Source organism: Cervus canadensis, chromosome 2 (assembly GCF_019320065.1).
Source record: "Cervus canadensis isolate Bull #8, Minnesota chromosome 2, ASM1932006v1, whole genome shotgun sequence".
Lineage (NCBI taxonomy): Eukaryota > Metazoa > Chordata > Mammalia > Artiodactyla > Cervidae > Cervus > Cervus canadensis.
Genome location: NC_057387.1, coordinates 98,250,357 through 98,272,361, shown reverse-complemented (window position 1 = coordinate 98,272,361; position 22,005 = coordinate 98,250,357). Strand labels below are relative to the sequence as shown.

General features: G+C 40.7%; 1 protein-coding gene across 5 annotated transcripts in view; it reads left to right on the top strand.

The window, feature by feature from the left end:
- Positions 1-20,900, top strand: part of CCDC30 (coiled-coil domain containing 30) — a 116,639-nt gene extending 95,739 nt beyond the window's left edge. For 3 of the 5 annotated variants that reach the window (XM_043461681.1, XM_043461682.1, XM_043461680.1), the window contains exons 14-19: positions 2,635-2,747; positions 8,963-9,104; positions 13,550-13,686; positions 14,885-14,999; positions 19,191-19,258; positions 19,495-20,900. In XM_043461681.1, coding sequence (XP_043317616.1) covers positions 2,635-2,747; positions 8,963-9,104; positions 13,550-13,686; positions 14,885-14,999; positions 19,191-19,258; positions 19,495-19,672 — 753 coding nt within the window. In that variant the 3' untranslated portion in view covers positions 19,673-20,900. The remainder of the gene's footprint in view (positions 1-2,634; positions 2,748-8,962; positions 9,105-13,549; positions 13,687-14,884; positions 15,000-19,190; positions 19,259-19,494) is intronic. The other 2 variants (XM_043461683.1, XM_043461684.1) reach the window with 2 other exon arrangements.
- Positions 20,901-22,005: the final 1,105 nt, after the last annotated feature.

Genomic DNA, 22,005 nt, shown 5'->3' with positions numbered 1-22,005 from the left:
CTACTGCACATGCCGAACTCAATGCTCGGTGGATAATAGAACACCTCGTTTCAGGGAGGGCAGCTCAGGTTACTCAACCCTTTCTTTCTCGTGGCCAACCATGAGAGATGATTGAGAGAAGAGATGACTCTCCTCCCAAATCCTAAGATTAAACTAAAGGTTTCCAGAGGCTCTGTGTTGTTTCCTCCTCTGCCACAGAAACTTGGGGCAAATTTGGGTCTGCTGGATCATAAAGCACAATGGCAGAGCAGTCTGCACCACAGCCTGGCATAGCGCAGCTCTTTGTCTTGCTTTGGGCACCACTAAAACCATACAACCCTGATGGTTGCTTGATAAATGGGCTGAAGGAACAAAGGTGGTATAATTTGATTCTAGACTCAGAAGAGGCTTTCTAAGAACTTGGCCTTTTCTATCATCAATAGCCCTCATGCCTCAGGTTGGAAAGCCAGCGAGAAGTATCTGCTCTTCCATATTGTCTAAGCTGACTGCACACTCAAGAACTGGGAAATTCACAACCTGAGGAGCTTTATAAACCCACTAGACCCATCGTGAAACCTATACTGAGCCAATGAGTCTCTGCAGACACACTCTAAGACACTGTGGATTCAAACTCCATTTTCCACCCTCCTTCCTCAAGTCTCCACTCTGAATTCTGAACCTCAGTTGCACTTTGGGCTCCATGGGCTAGTGCTGATGCAGAACCACTGGACTGTATGGAATTCCCCCCAAATCTACATAATCCCCTTTCTCCAATGCCCTGTCACCTGGGTAAAAGGCCACAGATCTCTTTGGGAAAGGCTTGGGAGAAGATCACATGCTTGTGGCAGAGTCACACACAAGGTTCTTCCTGAAGAAAACCTGGCTAAAAGGACCCTGGGTCTGAACTGATTCAGGTCTGAGGACTGAGTAAGGGCCATTACTCTCTGTGTTGTCATTCAAATTGGACCTCTGTTCACCAGACCCAGGTGCATTTATTTATTTAAAAATACGACTCAAGTAAAACTTTAATAGGCTGTTCATCTATTTTAGTTCTGTAATCACTGTGATCAGTTAACTACAACCAATGATTGCTACGAGTCTAGCCATTTGGTTTTATCTCTGGCCCTATTGTCTAATAGCAGTACTAATGCCCACCTTGTATCGGGGATTAAGCATTGTGCTTGACTTTTGACACTCTGCAGTAGCATCACCTCCCATCATAAAATCAGGGCTCAATTCCAATGTTGGCATCTTCCACCATCATCCTCACAGGAGAGCATTATGGAACATTTCAAGGAATCTGGTGCTCACCAGTGTATTTGGCAAAGCCTTTGTGAAAGGAATGTCTTCTGAGTCATGCAAGGGTCATGATGAGTTGGATGAGCAGGTCACCTATGATAAATCTACTCCAAACTTCCTATCTACTTAAGACTCTGGATTCTTTCCTCTCACTTAGCATGGTGTTTTATTTATTTATTTTTCCATTTATTTTTATTAGTTGGAGGCTAATTACTTTACAATATTGTAGTGGTTTTTGCCATACATTGACATGAATCAGCCATGGATTTACATGTGTTCCCCATCCTGAACCCAGTATGGAGTTTTAATATCATTTAACCCTGGTCACTGTTGAGTCCACCAACCAAGCAAACTATTAAAGTCACTTGAGATGTTTAAATTAACACATTAAACCCTGAATCTCTGTAAGTGTATCCATCAGGTCAATAAATTCAGCCTATTCAACATTATGTTCCTTTCTCCCTAGTATAAACACAGTAGGAATACAGTCCTATGTATATTCCTCAGGTTTCTGCCGATTTAACTTCATAAAATCTTTCCATTCTTTCAGTATGGCAGTCCTCCTAGGTCAGTGACTATACTAACTCCTTTTCCCTGGGATGTGCTGGGATCTGACTCTTGTTGTAGGATTCGAGGCAAAGAGAAGTGGTGGTGATAGTGGAGGGGTGGGTCTTAAGAACAATGGGCATCATTGCACAGATAAATGCCCCAGGTGGAGTCAGTAGAGTCCTGGAGACAAGGGTGCCTAATGCCCTGAGACAGTAGGACTGCTTATGCTGATAAGAGGGGCTCAGTAGGGTTTTGAGGCCCAGGGTGCTCAAAGTTATTGGGATCCTGTCAGATGTTCTTGTTCCCAGTTCTCAGATTTGCATGTTTTCCAAATAAAACACTATTTTTCATATAAGAGATCTAGCAAGGCTATGAAGTCAACTTGTGCTTGCAGTTCTGCAACCTACTTGATGAAATTTGGATTTGGATTTTGGATATATTGACCTGCTGCCTACATGAAGGAAGTGCCCTGAGTCTCTGAGTATGCCTTGTTCCAGTAAACAAACCCTGAGTTGGCCATTTTCTCCTCTAGGGCTCATTAACTTGATCAGATGTAGCTAACCACCCCACACACCTTAGAGTTCTCAGACTTTTTATATAGGCTTACACAACTGTTGGAAGGGTTGAGGAATCACAAGTAAGGAAAAGGAGCTACTAGCTTTCAGAAATTCTGGAGGTGCAAAAATCACAGGAAGCTGCTATGGTTTCTGTAAGCCTTTTTTAGCAGAGAGGCTTTGCCCGTTTACATTCTCTCAACATCACGCCTTTCTTCACCAGTGTATCCTCATTTTTTAAAATGTTTTTCAGCATCTCAAGAGCAACCAGGAATTGTCAAAGAAGCTGTCTGTGTTGCAGCAGGAGAAGGAAGCTCTATGTGAAGAAAATGAGCAGCTTTTGAAGCAGTTTGACCTCTATGTGAGGTAAACAGAAATAAGTTCCCTTTAGAAGAACACTGCATAGAGTAACGCCCCTTCTTACAGAACCAGCTCCGGAGCTCAGCAGGGGATGCTCGCTGAGGTGACTTTTCAAGAACGCCAACACCATTGTTCTTCCTTCCCAGAAGTTCTATCTATCGGGCTTTTCCTAGGGAGGTGTGGGGCCTTATTTCTTCTCAAGAGAGGGAGGGGGAAGGGAAATGCTATTTATTGAGCTCTAGTGGTATCTAACATCTTGCTCTTCCCCAAATACATCCCTCTGACTTGCCTTCAGGCTCTTTCCCCTCACATGCTGTCCTCAGTCTGAACCATGCTCTCCCCATTTCAACTCTTCCTTCTCAGACAAGCCTTCCTTGACACCTTCAGCCTGGGCTGGATGAGGTGCTCACTCTTTGTGTCCCTATAGCCTTCTATACGTGACTGTGATTATTTAAGAACTCACCATGTTGTTCTGAAATAATGTGATTCACACCTATCTTCCTCACCAGACTATAGGTTTTAAAGGACATGAGCCACAGTCTTATTCATCTTTTTATCCACAGTCCCTGGTATATAGAAGGTGCTCAATAGAAATCTATGTTCCCAGACTTCCTACTCTTTCTTTCATTCACTGGTCATCATTCCACCAGATTCCTCCCACTCTCCTCCTCTCTGAAGTGTAGCATGGTAGTTCAGAGTATGGACTCTGGAGCCATATTGCCTGGGTACAATTCCTGGTTCTACTAGGAACTAGCTGTGTGACCTTGGGCAAGTTAAGTAACCTCTCTGTGCCTGAGGTATCTCATCTTTAAAATGGACAAAATAGCCATTCCTTTTGCATAAAGTTATTGGGAGAATTAAATGATGAATGAATACATGTAACAGAGCAGTGTCTAGCACAAAGCTGTTACTATATCTACTTATTTTCAGTTTTCCTGTATGACACACCTCTCTGCTTCTAGCTCTGCACATCTCATCTCTATTGTTTCTTTAAGTTGAAGTTTCTTATTCTCTTATATTCTCACTCACTTCCTATGTTGATGGTAGTAATAATGATTTGAAAACCACTTTCTGCTGTACAGTGGAAAATTCTTCAGTCATTGATATTCAGTATCTTGCTTTGATTATCATATCACTGAGAAGTATAGAAACATGGAAAGGAACATGTATGGCTCAGCTCATATTAAAATGACAAATCTAAGACTAGAACTCAGCCCTCTACTAACCTGCACAGAGCTCTTCCCACTTTGTATCTGCCGTTAGAGGAGGAGAGGGCATCCACAGAGCCCATGGTGTCTTACAGCAGTGAGTCCAGGAAGGCCAGGCAGGAGCTCCAGGCCCTCCTTCTGTCAGGACCAGGATGCACCCTCCCATCCTGGATCAGGAACCCCCAGCATGTGCACTGACCACCTCAGAGCCAGGGATCCCAAGACGGATTCTCAGTGGAGATGTCTTACGTTCTGCTGATCGTGTAAGCATATTCCTGCTCTTTAACCAGCCTCAGGAGCACAGCCTTCTTGGGGTCTCAGTCAGATCAGGTATAAATCATTAATCTCATTGTTATCAATAAACAATGCTGATAGTTGGTGCGAACTGCCATGAAACTCCAGACTTGTGGTTGCAAAGCAACACTGTTTTAATTGGTATATTTCGTTCCTGGACCACTGGTCAGTGCCAAGCAAGAACTTTCACAAAACAGTTCAGGCCTGATTCTAGGCCTGCTGGACTCAACCCTCTAACACAGCCCCGATTTAGTTAAGAATTACCCACTGGTCCTGCAATTGATATTTTTATGCAAAATAACTTAAAACCGCTTTTGTACATATATTTTTCATTTTAAAAAATTATCTTTATAAATTCCTAGGTGTGGAATTACTAATCCAAAAGCTGGAGCTATGGATCTCAAAATGTACTATCAAACATTCAGAAGCATCCTACCAAAATTTTCTGCCATTATTGTGTGAGAGTAGAAATTTCACTACATCTGTATTTGCATTGGGTGCTACCTTTGTGGGGGGAGGGCTCTGATGAAATTTTTCCCAATGCTCTTTCTTTTAACTGAGGTATAATTTACATGTACACAGATTTTTAAATGTACAATTTGGTGAGTTTTGACAAATGTATATGCCCACTAAGCACAACCCCAATCAAGATACAGAACATTTCCTTTATCCCTTAGAGTTTGTTCCTTTTTACAGTCAGTCTGTATCTCCTGATCCCTCACCTCCTCCCAGGAATCTACTCTTCTGATTTCTGTCTCTACTAGAATGGAATTATACTACATGTAATCTTTTGTGTCTGACTTCTTTTGCTCAGATTATTCCATTAATTTTTATTTTGGAATAATTCCCTTCCGTTGTTTTCAATGAGCAGTTATAGTCATAAATTACTTGTTATTTTATTTTGAATTTCTTTGATGGCTAGTGAGTCTGAATAGTTTTCCATATTATTAGTCCATAGCCTTTAGAACAGTGAATCCTAACCCTAGATGCACATATGTGGGCCCCAACATAGATTAATTAAATCAGAATCTGTGAGGATAGGGCTTAGGGATCAATATTTTTCTAAAATCATGCCCATGTGATTCTGATGGGCGCCTAGGAAAATTATAGCTTTAAGAAAGAAAATGAAAAAAAAAGAAAGAAAATGGAAGAAATTGTCAAAACTCTAGGTTCATTTTTTTCATTCCCCTGATCCTACTCCTGACCTTTACAAACAATGCTTAATTTTTTCCCCATATTTTCCCAGCTACTCTTCCAGAGGAACAAATTCCTTGCCATTTTTAAATAAAAATCAAGGAAAAACCATCTGGTTTTACTTAAACATAACCCAAAGTTGTCCTGAAATTTTAGAACATGAGTATTGTGCTGCCTTATCATGCATGCAGTTAACCAAGCCAACCATAAACTTAGAAAATCCACATGTTCTTTGGCAAGTTGGCCAGCAGAACTTCTGACCAAACTGATAGGTGTGCCAAATAGCCAGCGAGCTATTTGGGAAGGTCTAAACTCCCATCAGCTTTACTGCATCCATGTACTTTTCATACCATGTAGTACTACTGGAAGAAGCCTGAATATCTAGCAATAGGAGCTAGTTAGGTCAAGTATTGTACATTCACTTGATGGAATATTATACAGCTGTAAAAGATGGTAGCCATGAACATTAGAAGCGATGTGGGAAAATGCTTCTGATACAATAAATGAAAAGAGCATAAAATAATTTTAACCTAGACAATGTTTAAACAGAAGATACTTACAAAAAGAGTGAAAGGAAAGACAACAATATCATAAAATAGATCATATGGGAGTTGGATTTTTCCCCAAGTTTTCTATAATTTATCATTTAAAAAATAAATAATTTTTTTATTTTTATTAAAATTTTTAATAGTCCAAATGGCAGAATAAGAGAGACAGCAGCTGTCTGGCATGGAAGCTGCAGATGTGGGTTTTAATAACTCAGGGCAGAATGTGTAAAAGAAATTCTAGAAATCCATGTTGTATTTCAAATGATGTCAAAACATCAGAGGAACTGTGAACAGCTGGGAAACTCAGAGAACAACAGGTGTACCATTAGTGTTTAAACCTCTGAAGCTATGGACTGGGAGATGCTGAAACCCAGTGATATCTTTTGACAGACTCTTCCCAGAATAAGGGAAAATGAGAACATTTGTGAGATGAAAATATCTTCCTGTATAGAACCTTAGTCAATTCATAAGAATATATATTTCCTATTATATAGTGGGTGCTACAAGGGCCACAGAACTGAACAAGCCTAAAGCAGTTTTATAAACCTCAGTATCTAGAGTAACTCTGTTGAGTTGCTGTAGCAGAGACATTGAATAAGAATGTCTTTAGAAAGGGAGGGGGTTTCTCTCTTACCTAAAAGTGCAGGGAGCTCAATGTTTCCAAAGTCTAGACTCCTTTCTTGTTGTCGCTCCAGCATCTTTAGCACTTATCCACATAGTCCAAGGCAGTTCATTACTATATTCACATTTTATCCAACAAGAAGGGGAAAAGAGGGGAAGGCAAGGGCATTCTGTTTTCCTTTAAGGCACATTACTTCCACTCCAGCTACTGGCCGGAACTTACTCACATGGCCTCATCTAGCTGCCTCATTTAACTACAAAAAAACTACATTTTCTTGTAGTTCATGTTTGAGCAACCAAGTGCCAAGCTAAAACCAGGAGGTCTATAATGATATAAGAAGGAGAAGGTGTACTGAGGACCCATCCCCACAGTCAGTCACTGCCACCCAAACTGACAAGCTGGTGACAAGGGCCAGTGTGCATGTCTCTGACCTACAGGAATTCAAACTTCTCTGCTTGGTATCTGGCCAACAGCTGAATTAATCTTCTAAGGGAAAAATATGCAAAATTATTCTTTTGTTTACAATCAACAGTTAGGAGAGAGAGGGGCACTATTTTGGAAAATGGAAGAGTCTTGCAAAACACACTTAGAGGTAAGATAATAACTTAACCAGAGCAGAAGACTCTCCTGGAGTCACTAGACTAAATTACCATCTAAATAAGTCTCCTTTGCTCTTCCCCTGCCATCCAGCTCCTAGTTCTTAAAAAAAGTGTTAATCGCTCAGTTATGTCCAACTCTTTGGAATCCCATGGACTGTAGCCTGCCAGGCTCCTCTGTCCATGGACTTCCCCAAGCAAGAATACTGGAGTGGGCAGCCATTCCCTTCTCCAGGGGATCTTCCCAACCCAGGGATTGAACCTGGGTCTCCAACATTGCAAGCAGATTTTTTAAACCATCTGAGCCACTAGGGAAGCCCTTATAATAGGTTATTAAGATATAATTCACATACTGTACAATTCACTCATTGAAAGTGTACAATTCAGAGGCTTTAGTTATAGTCCATCACTGCAATCAATTTTAGAACATTTCATTACCTAAAGAAATCCTTTAGGTATACCCTCCATTCCTGGTTTCTCTCCTTACTCCCAGCCCCAGGCAACCACTAATATACTTTGTTTCACTCTATATTTGTCCCTTCTGGACATTTCATATGAATGGAATTGTATAACATGTGGTCCTTTGTGACCGGCTTCATTCACCTAGCATAGTGCCTTCAAAGTTCATTCATGTTGTAGCATGTATTTGTACTTCATTCCTTTTTATAGCTATATAGTGTTCCATTATACAGATACTCCATACTGTGTTTATTTGTTCATCAGTTAATGGAAATTTAGGCCGTTTTCACCTTTTGACTGTTATGAATAGTGCTACTATGAATATTCATGTACAAGTTTTTGTGTGAGTGTACATTTTCACTTCTCTTAGGTATATACCTAGGAATGGAATTGCTAGGTCATATGGCTCTCTATATTTAACCATTTGAGGAACTGCTAGGCTTTTTCCATTTGACAGTCTAACCAGCAGTATATGAATATTCCAATTTCTCCACTTCCTTGCCAGTACTTTTTAAAAATACATGTATTTATTTATTTGTTTGTCTGTACCAGGTCTTGGTTGCATCTTGTGGGATCTTTGATCTTTGTTGCAGTATGCAAACTCTTAGTTGTGGTATGTGGGATCTAGTTCCCTGACCAGGGACCCAGCCTGGCGCCCCTACATAGCAGAGTCTTAGCCACTGGATCACCAGGGAAGTCCTTCCAGTACTTCACTACCTTTTATTTTTTATTTCAGCCATTCTCCTGTGTGAAGAGGTATCTCACTGTATTTTTTATTTGCATTTTCTTAATACTAATAATGTTGAACATCTTTTCATGTATTTATTGGTGGTAAGTTAAATTTATGTCAGAATCAGAATAAAAGTCTTGAGCAAAGATCGAGATAGAATTGGCATTTAGAAGTCTAAACTCAAGAGTGAAAGCAAACCCAGTTGTCTGGAAAATCGACAAGACAGAGTGGGTTCTATCACTGTCCAAGGGTATAGCCCAGAACCAGAAAATTTTAAAGTAATGACTAGCTCAGTGGAGTAGGATTCAAAATTTTTAGATGTCAGGGATCAGAAGTCAAGGAGTTTCCTGTGTTGGGGATGACTGAACCTGGTGTCATGGGGGAGGTTCTCCTTGGTCCATTTCCCCCACTTGGGTGAGAAGTCCTATGGATGTGAGGCAGGATAAGTCTTCGTCTCTGGGACCCACCCTGACAAAGCAAGAAGAGGAGCCCCAAGAAAGGTGCTAATCGAGGAGCAAAGTAAATTTTCACTGTGTTTAGGTGCATCTATATTTAAATTTACTTTTGTAGAAACTATAATCAGAAATATCAGTACTACAAAGTCAAGCTGCACAGAGTCAAGGATCGTTTAGTTGATGAAGTAGAACTCCGAGATGAGAGAATCAAACAACTCGAAAATGAGGTTGGAGCCCTGCGGCAGCAAATGGAAAAGGTGAGGGGGAAGGTGGAGCATTCACTGGTCCTGCTGATGCTGGGCATCTGGGGAAGCCCACTTGATGTTTAATGTGTTTGTGGCCTCTTCAGAGCCCAGGTTTCCATTTCTTTTCTTTGCACCCTTTTTCAGTTTGAATAATTGCTTAAGCCCTGCCCAAAAGTGTGTAAGACTCATTGTGATGCTAGATCAAAGTGGACACTGAAAATACTCTGCACTGCTGCTTAGGGCTAGCATCTTGCCTTCAAATGAAAGTGCCTTTTCATATATATATATATTTTTAATTAAAAATTTTTAAATTTATTTTTAATGGGAGGATAATTGCTTTTACAATATCATGTTGGTTTCTGCCATACATCAACATGAATCAGTCATAGGTGTATATATATGCTCCCTCCCTCTTGAACCTCCTCCCACCTCCCACTTGATCCCACCCCTCTAGGTTGTCACAGAGCACCAGTTTGAGCTCCCTGCATCATCCAGCAAATTCCCACTGGTTATCTGTTTTACATATGGTCAGTCAGTCAGTCAGTTCAGTCGCTCAGTCGTGTCTGACTGTTTGCGACCCCATGAATCGCAGCACACCAGGCCTCCCTGTCCATCACCAACTCCCGGAGTTTACATATGGTAGTGTATATGTTAATCACGCTTTAGCTGAGACTTCCAAACCAGTCTTCACAACTCATTCCTGCTTTATGTAGCCCTCATTTTGCCTCACATTTCTGTCCATTTTAAATGGCAATGAAAACAGGTGACCCCTATTCTTCTATCTGACTAGCACCTTCAGGCTGTTTTCTAAATCTCTCTGGTTTCTTTGTCTTGTTGCCCCTGTGACTTTCTGGTGTTGGCAGAAAGTAAATGGAACAGATGAACGGGACCCAATGCAGAATGGCCTTGAGAGCAATAAACTACATCAATTCAAAGGGGAGAGCAACTGATTTGGCCAGAAATGTTTCCCTTCTGAAGATACCCAACCCATTTCAGAATTTTGAAAACATTGTCCTCAGTCCTAAATTACTCCTTTCTACACCCACCAAATTTTTATCATATCACCACTATATGCCAAGGATACCAAAACAATGGATATAAATTCAGTTATTCCATGGGCTATTATAGGACTCCACAAGAAGACTCCCTCGGTGACTGTAATAAAACATGTGAGGATTATAAGAGATGGGTCACCAATGTTGTGTTTTTAAGTTTTTTTTTTTTAATCCTTCTGTTACTTTAAACTGTAGTGAGAATGGAAAACAAGTTAGATTTTGCAGTACCCTCCTATTGTGGCACTAACTCACCAAACTTTGGAAGACTCAGATTCAGGTTAGACTTAGGGTCAGATCCAGGTTAGGAAGGCAACGCAGAAAGTATAACAGAAGAAAGTAGCAGCTCTTGTGCACGGGCCCACCAGAAATACCATCAGCCTATTCTGCACTACCCATTCTTCCTGGTGGTGCCTGCCTTCCACTTCCAAGCTTACATGGCAAAACCACCCTCCTGCTTTCAGCAGGCATGTTTCCTGACTGTACTGTGTTGAAGAGTATACCCCCCAAATTCATGGCCACCCGGAACCCCAGAATGTGACCTAATTTGGAAGTTTGCTGGTATAAACTCAAGATGAGGTCATACTAGATTAGCGTGAACCCCAAATCCAATATGACTAGTATCGTTATACGAAGAGGAAAAGACGTACACAGGGGAGAAAGGCCATGTGATGATGAGGCACAGATTGGAGCAATGAAGCCACAAACCAAGGAGCACCAAGGACTGGTAGCATTCATCAGTTAGGAGGGAGACATGGAACAGACTCTCCCTCAGTGCCCCCAGAACTAACCCTGTCAACAACTTGATTTTAGACTTCTAGGAATTCAAACAACAAATTCCTGTTGTTTTAAGCTGCCCAGTTTGTGGTAATCTGTTACAGCAGCCCTGGGGAACTAGAACATCTACCCCGAGTCACAGGTCTCCATGAAATTTACTGGAGGCTGCAAGTAACCAGAGGCGAGGAAAGAGTGGTTGCGGTTGGCCTTGGACAGGCTTGGATGCAAAGGCTAGCCCTGCCACTTAATAGTTCTGTGACCTCTCCCGAGCCCCTTTGCATCATTTTCTTGTGAAAATATGAATCCCTACCTCACAAGGCTTCTGTGAGGATTAAAATACAAAATGCCTAAAGTGGGACCTCCTGGCACATACAAATCTTCATAGATGTTACTTTCCTCTTAGTGTAAAGTCTCTTGTTGGTGGTGGCGGCTTAGTCGCTAAGTCATGTCCAGCTTTTGTGACCCCATGGACTATAGCCCATCAGGTTCCTCTGCCCATGGAATTTTTTCCAGGCAAGAATACTGGAGTGGGTTGACATTCCCTTCTCCAGGGGATCTTCCTGGCCCCAGGAATCAAACCCCGGTCTCCTGCATTGCAGGCAGATTCTTCACTGACTGAGGTATGATAAAATCTCTTAGAAGCATGTTAATCAGTAGATGTACCACAGAGGTACAAACCTGGAGCTCTTGATTCTACTTATTTTAGGGCCTGTGAACCAGAGCCCCAAGCATACAAATCCTGGACTCACTTTCTAAGCACAAAGTCTCCAGAAAATAATGCCACTTTGGGGGTGCTTCATTCCTTCAGCCTTCTCTTAGTCAATGAGCCAGTTGAGTCCTCTGACTGTGTGACCACCTAAACCAGGTTTCCACAAATATTTTATCCTATTATTACAGCAGGTGTTCTGGTTCCTAAAAAATACAGTATTTTCAATGGACAGGGTGTCAGTAGCCGGTCCCACTCAGTTTCCTTTCTAATCCAGTTATAACTGCAGAGATTATTTGTCGGGTGGCTGCTTCCACTGTCAATCCTTACCATAATGTATTTAAAGAGTAACAGGTGAGACTGTTGTTAGACACTGAAGGGTCCTGGATGAAGGACTTTAAAATATGGAAGAGTTGTTCCAAAACATGCCGTGATCTCCTTCCTTACAATTCCTTAGTAATAGACTGATAGGTGAACAGCCTTCCTTCTCTCCCTCCCTTCCTTCCTCGCTCTCTTTTCTTCCTTCCCTTCTTTCTATTTTGAATTATAATTGACATAATATTATGTTTACAGCATTATTACATTATTTAGTTATATAGCACAATGATTCAATATTTGTATATATGTCCACCACAATAAGTCTAATTAACATCCATCACCACCCATAGTTACAAATGTTTTTTCTTGCAATGAGAACTTTTAAGATCTCCCGTCTTAGCAACTTTGTCACATGCAATACAGTATTACTAGCTATAGCCCTATGCTGTACATTACATCCTTATAACTCTCTAATAACTGGACTTTATACCTTTGACTACCTTCACCCATTTTGCCCACCCCTCTCCACCTCTTGTTGTTCAGTTACTCAGTCATGTCTGTCTCTTTGCAACCCCGTGGACTTCACCTCTGGCAGCCAACAATCCAATCTGTTCTCTGTATCTATGAGTCTGTTTTTTTGTTGTTGTTTGAGTTTTTTTAGATACCACATATGTGGACAATCTTTTCTGAATGATCTATATTATTAATAGTGCCTTATTGAAAGAAAGAAAGTTGCCCCTCCTAACCATGTGATTCACCCATCTGCCAGAGGTCCTTACTCTCCTGCCACTCCCATTCATGCCCATCCCACAAAGGAAGGTGGGAACCAACACAAATAGGAGAAGGCACTTACCTGTTACCACTAACAGGTCCTTGGTGAAGGGAGAAGGGCAGTTCTACACTTGTGAGCTTCTGAGCTCTTCACCAACTGTGATATTTACTAATATCTGCTGACTCAAGGTAAGGATGTTAGTGTTTTTTCACAAAATGTAATCCTGTATTATTTTAGCTATAACTTCACTAGCTATTGCTTTCAGGGAAGATGTTGGTAGAAAATGAAACATGATGTCAAGCTAGAAATCATTTCAGCATCATCACTGCAAGAGTACTCTCGATACCTGGCTGACATGCCAAGCAACCGAAACCCTGATGCTGGTTTTCAAGTGAGGTGGCTAGATTCCCATCTTCCTTCGCCTTAAAAAGACTGTAACTACAAGGCAGATGGAAATGTGTTATATGGAAATCTTTCTCAGTATGGAGCTTCAGAGAATTTAGTTGTATTTGTTAGTGACTTGATGCCTATAGAATTAGAATACAGACGAGAGCACTGGGACCTTATTGGAAGTTGAGTGTTCAGACATTAGAAAATTTTAACCCGAAAGAATGAATAAATGTCAAAACAAATACATAGCATAAAATAACCAAGATAAATAGGAGAATGGTCTAGCTGACAATGTCAGCAAACAGGTAAAAGACAGACTAAGAAGACAGGAGAAAAAGATGTTTGCAAGACAATTTACTGTTGAGTTTAGAAACAGGCTGATGCTCTTAAATGTGTAGTTCTTTCTCCTGCTGGGGTAATTATGAGGACTTATTATCTCTAGGAAAAGGCATTCCAGCACCAAATCACCACCCAAAATGATATCCTGCTCCTAGAAAAAAGGAAACTTCTGGAGCAGGTCACAGAACAAGAAACATTGATTAACAGCAACAAGTGGATGATATCTTCTGTCCAGAGCAGGTAGGTGCCTGCCCCAGTGGCCTGTGAGCTCCACAAAGAGGATATTTCTCCCTCCACAAAGAGATCATTCCAGAGGTGGTCCTTTGAGTTTGCAGACTTGTCTCATAACTGTTTCTCTGCCATTTGGGTGTTTGCAGCAGTTCATACAAGTGGCAGAAGTTGTAAAATTAAAGAGAACAGTATCATGGAGAAGGTGAGCGGGGCACTCAGATAGGCTCTTTCATGGCAGGATTGCCTCCCAAGGACCCAGCTGTGTTCATCCTGGTCCATCCCGTTTATGTGTGTTGACACTCATGTTCATGTTTTGGCATCTACGGAATCAAGGTAGACTGAGAGAGAATAAGGCTGGCATCTCAGCTGTATGACTTTCTGGTTTTATCTTTTTACATAAGTTACTTTCCCCATTCTGAGCCTCAGTTTCCTTACCTGCAAAATAGGCTTCATAACAGTATCTATTTCATGGGCTCGTTGTGAGGATTAAAGGAGCTAATACATGAAAAGTTTTAAGTGTTTACTGGATAGATGGGCTTCCCAGGTGGCACTAGTGGTAAAGAACTCATCTGCCAACACAGGAGATGTAAGAGATGCAGGTTCGATCCCTGGGTCAGGAAGATCCCCTGGAGGAGGGCATGACAACCCACTCCAGTGTTCTTGTCTGGAGAATCCCATGGACAGAGAAGCCTGGCGGCTATGGTCCATAGGATCGCAAACGGTTGGACGTGCCTGAAGCCACTTAGCATGCATGTGCTGTATAGATAGTTCACAGTGGCTGCATACACGGTAAGTCCTTGGTAAAATGGCTGCTGCTGCTACTGTTTTTACTTCTACTACTACTGAAATAAAAGCATGGGGTGACTGAGATCAGAGCCAGATGCAGGCCGTGTGGCTACAGTGTTAGAAGGGATGCAGAGTCCCGCCCCGAAATGCGATCATATCATTTCTTAGGTTTCTCAAGGGCTGGAACTGTGCCTTTCCTATTCTTGCATAGAGTGTGTCTCTATTCTCTATTTAATGACTGTGTATAAGCCAGAAGCTTACTCATTTTCACTTGGTTTTGGAATATGGTGGGAATTATTCTGGCAAAGTTGGTTCTAAAATTTGGCAGTGGGCTAAGACCCAGAGCTAGTGGGAAGTGGAAGAGCATTTTTTGGATGATCCAGAAATGTTGAGTTATGCCTCTGATCTATGCCATCCTTAGAGTACTTGTCCTGGATGAAGAAAATAAGCAGCTACAGAAAAACAGTCTCCAGCTCACACAAGAGGTTGATCTCCTAGAGCATATCATAAAGAGCATCCAGATCCACAGAGGGGAGGTAAGGCTGCTGTCTTCTCTTCCCTTCACCTTCTGCGTGAAGCTGTAGCCTGAACTTGGCCTTGGTGGACTATGGCAGAGGTTCACTGGCTGCACAGCCAGGGAGCAGGCCTTGAGATAGCTCTTGACCAACTTGCTCTTCATCGGGTCAGCTTTTGTTCGACTGGCTCCTCCAGTGTGATCCCAGAGCACTCTGTGTATGCCTCCCAGCTTCTTCCTTAACACACTGTACTGTCATTGCCTTTTCACTTCTCTCTCTCATCATCTCAGCAGTGACATCCTGAAGGAAAAGGGTTACATCTCATACGTTGCTGTATCTATGAACAGGTGCTCCATAGATATTTGAGAATGAAAGGATGTTAAATGTCCTCACACATATGCCTCCTTCTCAGTTACCCTGTTTGCCTTGTATTATTCCATCCCCATCTTGAGAGATGAGCCCATCTGAGGCTCAGAAAGGTAAAGTGAAGCTAGTCTGGGCTGGCAAGGAGTTAAGTCTAAGGAGAACATCTGAGTCAGAGAAATGCAATTATGTTACAAAAGTCCTGGCAGGCAAGTAGCCAAGTCCAGAGAGATGCAGCAAATAGTCTACATTCAGATGAGATCCAGGGTCTGGCTGGTGACCAAGTCAGCCAGAGGGACTTCAGTAAGCAGAGCTGAATTCTGAATCCAGGATGGAGCCTACTTGCTTTCTTCCCTGGCTTATATCATCTGCTAGGCCTTTCTTCCCAGGATACTTCACAGTAGATCCTGCTTATTGGTTTAGGGCCCATGGAAAGACATGTCTCATCTACCCTCTGCCATCTTCCCAGCCTTTGTCTTATAAGTCCTGTTGTTCTTAGTCTGTAGCTGAAGGGGTCTTTGGAAAATACATGTAGTCTGAGCAGAAGACTCAGTGCTGCGCAAGAACTTCCTGCAGTCTTCAGGGTAAAACTCCCAGTTTCTGACATGGTCTTTATATGCTCTGTGACCACGTCTCTGGTCTGTTTTGGTCTATATTTTCCTGAGAAAGAATATTTGGTTTTTAAAGTCATGGAGGACTTCCCTGGTGGCGCAGTGGATAAAATCTGCCTGCCAGCGTAGGGAACACTGCAACTACTGAAGCCTAGAGCCTGTTCTCCACAACAAGAGAAGCCACTGCAGTGAGAAGCCCATTCACTACAATGAAAAGTAGCCCTCGCTTGCCACAACTAGAGAAAGCCCACACAAAAACCAATGAAGACCCAGTGCAGCCAAAAGTAAACAAATAAATAAATGAAAATTTAAAAGATCATGGAGCTAAAAACAGGTAACTTTTTTTATGTTATAAAGGGACAGAAAGTGTTTACCAGAGTATTAAGTAAAAGCTTACCTAGGTAAATATATTGGAATGATTACATCAGCTAATATGAGGTTATTCATGTAGAAAAGCAGACATAATAAACAGGCTAGCAGTTATATGTAACTTTTTCTGTATTTTCCAAGTCTCCTATAAATGTGTTATCATAATTTCATAATTAAAAAAAATAAAATCAGGCTAGCAGTGAAAAGCACTAATATAGAAAGTCTGGCATTTATTTATTATTTTAAAAATAATTTTATTTATTGAGGTAACATTGGTTTCTTCCCTTGTAGCTCAGTTGGTGATGAATCTGCCTGCAATGCAGGATATCTAGGTTCAATTCCTCAGTCAGGAAGATCTGGAGAAGGAAATGGCAACCCACTACAGTATTCTTGCCTGGAGATCCCATGCACAGAGGAGCCTGGCAGGCTACAGTCCATGGGGTCGCAAGAGTTGGACATGACTTAGCAACTAAACCTACCTACCCTACCCTAACATTGGTTTATAACATTATATAGGTCTCAGGTATATAACAATTATACCTTGACTTCTGTATACACTACAGCATGCTCACCACCAAAAATTTATAGTTTCTATTCACCACCATAACAGTAGAACACTTCTGCCCATTTCACCCTCACCCACTTTCCCCTCTGGTAACCACTACTCTGTTCTCTGTATCTATCTGTTTATTTTTGTTTGCTTATTATTCCACATATATTCCACTGTTTATTTTTGTTTGCATATTATTCCACATATGCGATATATGCCACATATTCCACATATTATTCCACATTAAGTGAATTAAGGTAGGTTTAGTCACCAAGTCCTGTTAGACTCTTGAGACTCATGGGCTGTAGCCTGCCAGGCTTCTCTGTCCATGGGATTCTCCAGGCAAGAAAACTGAAGTGGGTTGCCATTTCCTTCTCCGGGGGATTTTCCTGACCCAGAAGTTGAACCCAGGTCTCCTGCATTGCAGGCAGATTCTTTAACAACTGAGGTGTGAGGGAAGCAACCATATGGTATTTGTCTTTCTCTCTGACTTACTTCACTTAGCATAATACCTTGTTGTTCACCCACGTTGTTACAAATGGCAAGATTTCATCTTTATATATTTATAGTCTTCTTTATCCACCATTCATGCATTGAAGGGCACTTAGGGTGTCTCCATATCTTGACTATTGTTATTAATGCCATAGCTTTTCTTTTTAAAAAAATTTTATTTATTAATATTTATATAGGCTACCCTGGGCTTCATTGCTGTGCAAGGACTTTCTCTAGTTGCAGTGAGGGGGGGCTGTTCTCTAGTTGTGATGCACAGACTTCTTACTGCAGTGGCTTCTCTTGTTGAAGAGCAGGGGCTCTAGAGTGTGGGCTTTGGTAGTTGTGGCACATGAGCTCAGCAGCTGGGGCGCACAGGCTTAGTTGCCCCCCAGCATATACAGTCTTCCCTGATCAGGGACTGAGTCTGTGTCCTCTGCATTAGCAGGCAGATTCTTAACCACTGGACCTCCAAGGAAGCCCACATATACTCTTCAAATTACTGTTGTCATATTCTTCAGAGAAATACCCAGAAGTGGGACTGGAACATGTGGTAGCTTTTAGTTTTTTCAGGAGTCTCCATACTGTTTTCCACGGTGGCTGTACCGATTTACAATCCCACCAACAGTGTACGAGGGTTTGCTTTCCTCCACATCTTGCCAGCACTTGTTATTTCTTGCCTTTTTAATAACAGCCATTTTAACGGGCATGAGGTAATATCTCCTTGTGGTTTTGATTTGCATTTCCCTAGTAATTTAAGTGTTGTTCGACATCTTTTCATGTGCCTGTTGGCCATCTATATGTCTTCCTGGGGAAAAATGTTTCTTTAGCTCTTCTGCCCATTTTTTAAATCCAGTTGTTTGGTCTTTTGTTGTTAAAAGTATGAGATGTAGAACTGTCAAATATTCCATAGATATTAGGGATTAAATCCCCCCAATTTTGATGATATAAATTACATATAACATTTAAGTTTAAAGTATACAATATAATGATTTATTATATGTATTTATTACAAAATGATCACCACTGTAAGATTAGTTAACATCCATCATCTCATATAGGTACAATTTTTTTTCCCTCATGACGAGAACTTTTAAGTTCTACTCTCTTAGCAACTGTCAATATATACAGTGCAGTGCTGTTAAGTAGTCATCATGTTTTACATTACATCCCAAGAACTTATTTCTCTTACAAGAGAAAGTTCATACCACTGATCACATTCACCTAATTCCCCCATCTCTGACAACCATAAATCTGGTCTCTATTTCAAGAAGGTTAGTTTTGTTTTTTTTTTTAAACTACAAGTATATTTAAGATCATACAATATTTGTCTTTCTCTCTGACTTATTTTACTCAGCACGATGACCTCAAGGTCCATTCATGTTGTCACAAATGGCAGGATTTCCTTATTTAAAATTTTTCATTTTGCTGAATAGTATTATATTGTACACATATTTTTTATCCATGCGTCCATCATGGACACCTAAGTTGTCCATATTTTGGCTATTGTAAATAAAGCTCCTCTAAACATGGAATAGGTGCATACCCAGAAGTAAGACAGCTGGATCCTATGATAGATCTCTTTTTAATTTTTTTAGGAACCTCCATATGTCTTCCACAGTGGCTGTACCAATTTACATTCCCATGAACAGTGCAGAAGGGTTCCCTTTTTTCCATATCTTCTCCAGCATTTGTTATCTCTTGTTTTTTTGGTGATAGTCTAATAGGTATGAGGTGAGGGGATTACACTTTTAACCAAAAATATGTATAAAAAAATACATATCACCAATGGTCTATGATTATAATTTAATACTCATCCTTTCTTTTAAGGAAACAACAGTTAGTGACATCCGTGAATCTGAAGTATTGAATAAAATCATGTACTTACCAAACTCCAGGTTAGTAAAATCAAGACCATCATTTGCATGCCTGAGAGTCATGGCTGCCTAGCTAGTCCTAGTTGCTGGCCTGAGAAAGCATAGTATTTAGAGGTAATTTTCTCTATATTTAGTATCTAAATCTTCTTGTAGCTCCTCCTCCCCTTGCTACCACTTCACCTTCACACTTGACAGAATCCTGACTTAAGGTAGAAAAGAATCCATTTTATATGGTCCTCACATAAGGCCCTTCTTAGTTTTTCAGGAATGGGTTCAGTAGAGTCCGCTGAAAGTCTTCAAGAGACTGAAGAACAGAGGTTAGAAGAAACAGTGGCAGACCCCAAGTCCCTCAAGTCCCTTTCGTGTTCACAGAATTCTGGAGCTGGATACATAAACATGGCTTCTCTGAAAGAAACACATCTCATTCAAAAGTAAGACGAAGTCAGATCTAGAAAATCATCGGTGTCTAAAATAGACTGATCAAAGCTGCTAACCTGAAGCTTGGGTGTGCAGGTGGAACATGACATGGAGAAGAGTTCAGGCAGATCCTCACTGGACATCAACCAGGAATCTTCAAAATTGTTGACAAATTCATTAAACTTGTTCTACAAATGGATTTCTCAAGTTTTTTTGGTATCCTCTAATGCCTTGTATTGATCAATGTCATGACATAAATTCAGTGGTTTAATAAGATTGTTGTTCAGCAGAGCACATATACGGCTAATTCAGCATTCTATCTATCCTTATTATCATGGGTATTATTTTTTAATTTAAAACAAAAAAATAATGTAATCACCTTAAAGCAAATATTTGAGAAAGAAAAAAAACCTATAAAGCCCACATTTTTGACACAACTACTTTCATTTATCCTTTCCTGGTTCTTATTCAAATGTATATATTTAAAATGATTATACTGTATATTCATTTTCAGTCTGATTTTAAATTTAACATATCATAAAACATTTCCCCATATTTCATCAGTCTTCATAATTATTCTTTTAGTAACCATATGGTATCCTATCATGTTGTCCTACAAACTGGCCTGTTGTTTGACATTTGTTTCTACTTTTTTACTATTTAAGATTATTGCTGTGATGAAAGTCTTTGTAAATGTAGCTCTTTTCTTGAGTTATCCAGAAAACGCATTTACAAGATGGGCATGATTGGGTTAAAGGATATAAATGATATATAGTTTTGATACATCACTTGCTAAATAGTTTTAAAAAGATTGTGTCAACATGTTCTTTCTATAGTTTAACTCTTTAAGCCTCAATTTCTTGATCCATAAAATGGGAGCAATAGTAGTTCCTATCCTATAGCGCTGTGAGGACCAAATGAAATGAACCATGTATGCAGCACTTAGTAACGGCTTAATAAACACTTAGACATCATTATTTATTTTCAATAGCTGTTTGGGTGTACTAGTTTTTCTGTAACCTCATCAACATAGGATATTATCAATATAAAAAAATTATTCTAAATAGTTGGTATAAAACTATACTGAAGGATGATTTCTGCTGCTCCTTCTCCTCTTTCTTCTATACCTTCAATTGGAAGTACAGAGGGAGTACCAAATGGAGAGAGAAAGTAACCAGAAGTTATTTTAAAAGACCCCTTAAGTTGAGATCAAATTGCCAACATCCGATGGATCATCGAAAAAGCAAGAGAGTTCCAGAAAAACATCTATTTCTGCTTTATTGACTATGCCAAAGCCTTTGACTGTGTGGATCACAATAAACTGGAAATTTCTGAAAGAGATGGGAATACCAGACCACCTGACCTGCCTCTTGAGAAACCTGTATGCAGGTCAAGAAGCAACAGTTAGAACTGAACATGGAACAACAGACTGGTTCCAAATAGGAAAAGGAGTACGTCAAGTATGTCAAGTATGTCACCCTGCTTATTTAACTCACATGCAGAGTACATCATGAGAAACGCTGGGCTGGAGGAAGCACAAGCTGGAATCAAGATTGTCGGGAGAAATATCAATAACCCAGATATGCAGACGACACCACCCTTATGGCAGAAAGTGAAGAGGAACTAAAAAGCCTCTTGATGAAAGTGAAAGAGAGTGAAAAAGTTGGCTTAAAGCTCAACATTCAGAAAACTAAGATCATGGCATCTGGTCCCATCACTTCATGGCAAATAGATGGGGAAACAGTGGCTGACTTTTTTGGGGGGAGGGGCTCCAAAATCACTGCAGATGGTGATTGTAGCCATGAAATTAAAAGATGCTTACTCCTTGGAAAGAAAGTTATGACCAACCTAGACAGCATATTGAAAAGCAGAGACATTACTTTGTCAACAAAGGCCTGTCTAGTCAAGGCTATGGTTTTTCCAGTGGTCATGTGTGGATGTGAGAGTTGGACTGTAAAGAAAGCTGAGCACTGAAGAATTGATGCTTTTGAACTGTGGTGTTGGAGAAGACTCTTGAGAGTCCCTTGGACTACAAGGAGATCCAACCAGTTCATCCTAAAGGAGATCAGTCCTGGGTGTTCATTGGTAGGACGGATGCTGATGCTGAAACTCCAATACTTTGGCCACCTGATGCAAAGAGCTGACTCATTTGAAAAGACCCTGATGCTGGGAAAGATTGAGGGCAGGAGGAGAAGGGGATGACAGAGGATGAGATGGTTGGATGGCATCACCAACTCAATGGACTTGGGTTTGGGTGAACTCTGGGAGTTGGTGATGGACAGGGAGGCCTGGCATGCTGCAGTTCATGGGGTTGCAAAGAGTCGAACATGACTGAACTGAACTGAACTAAG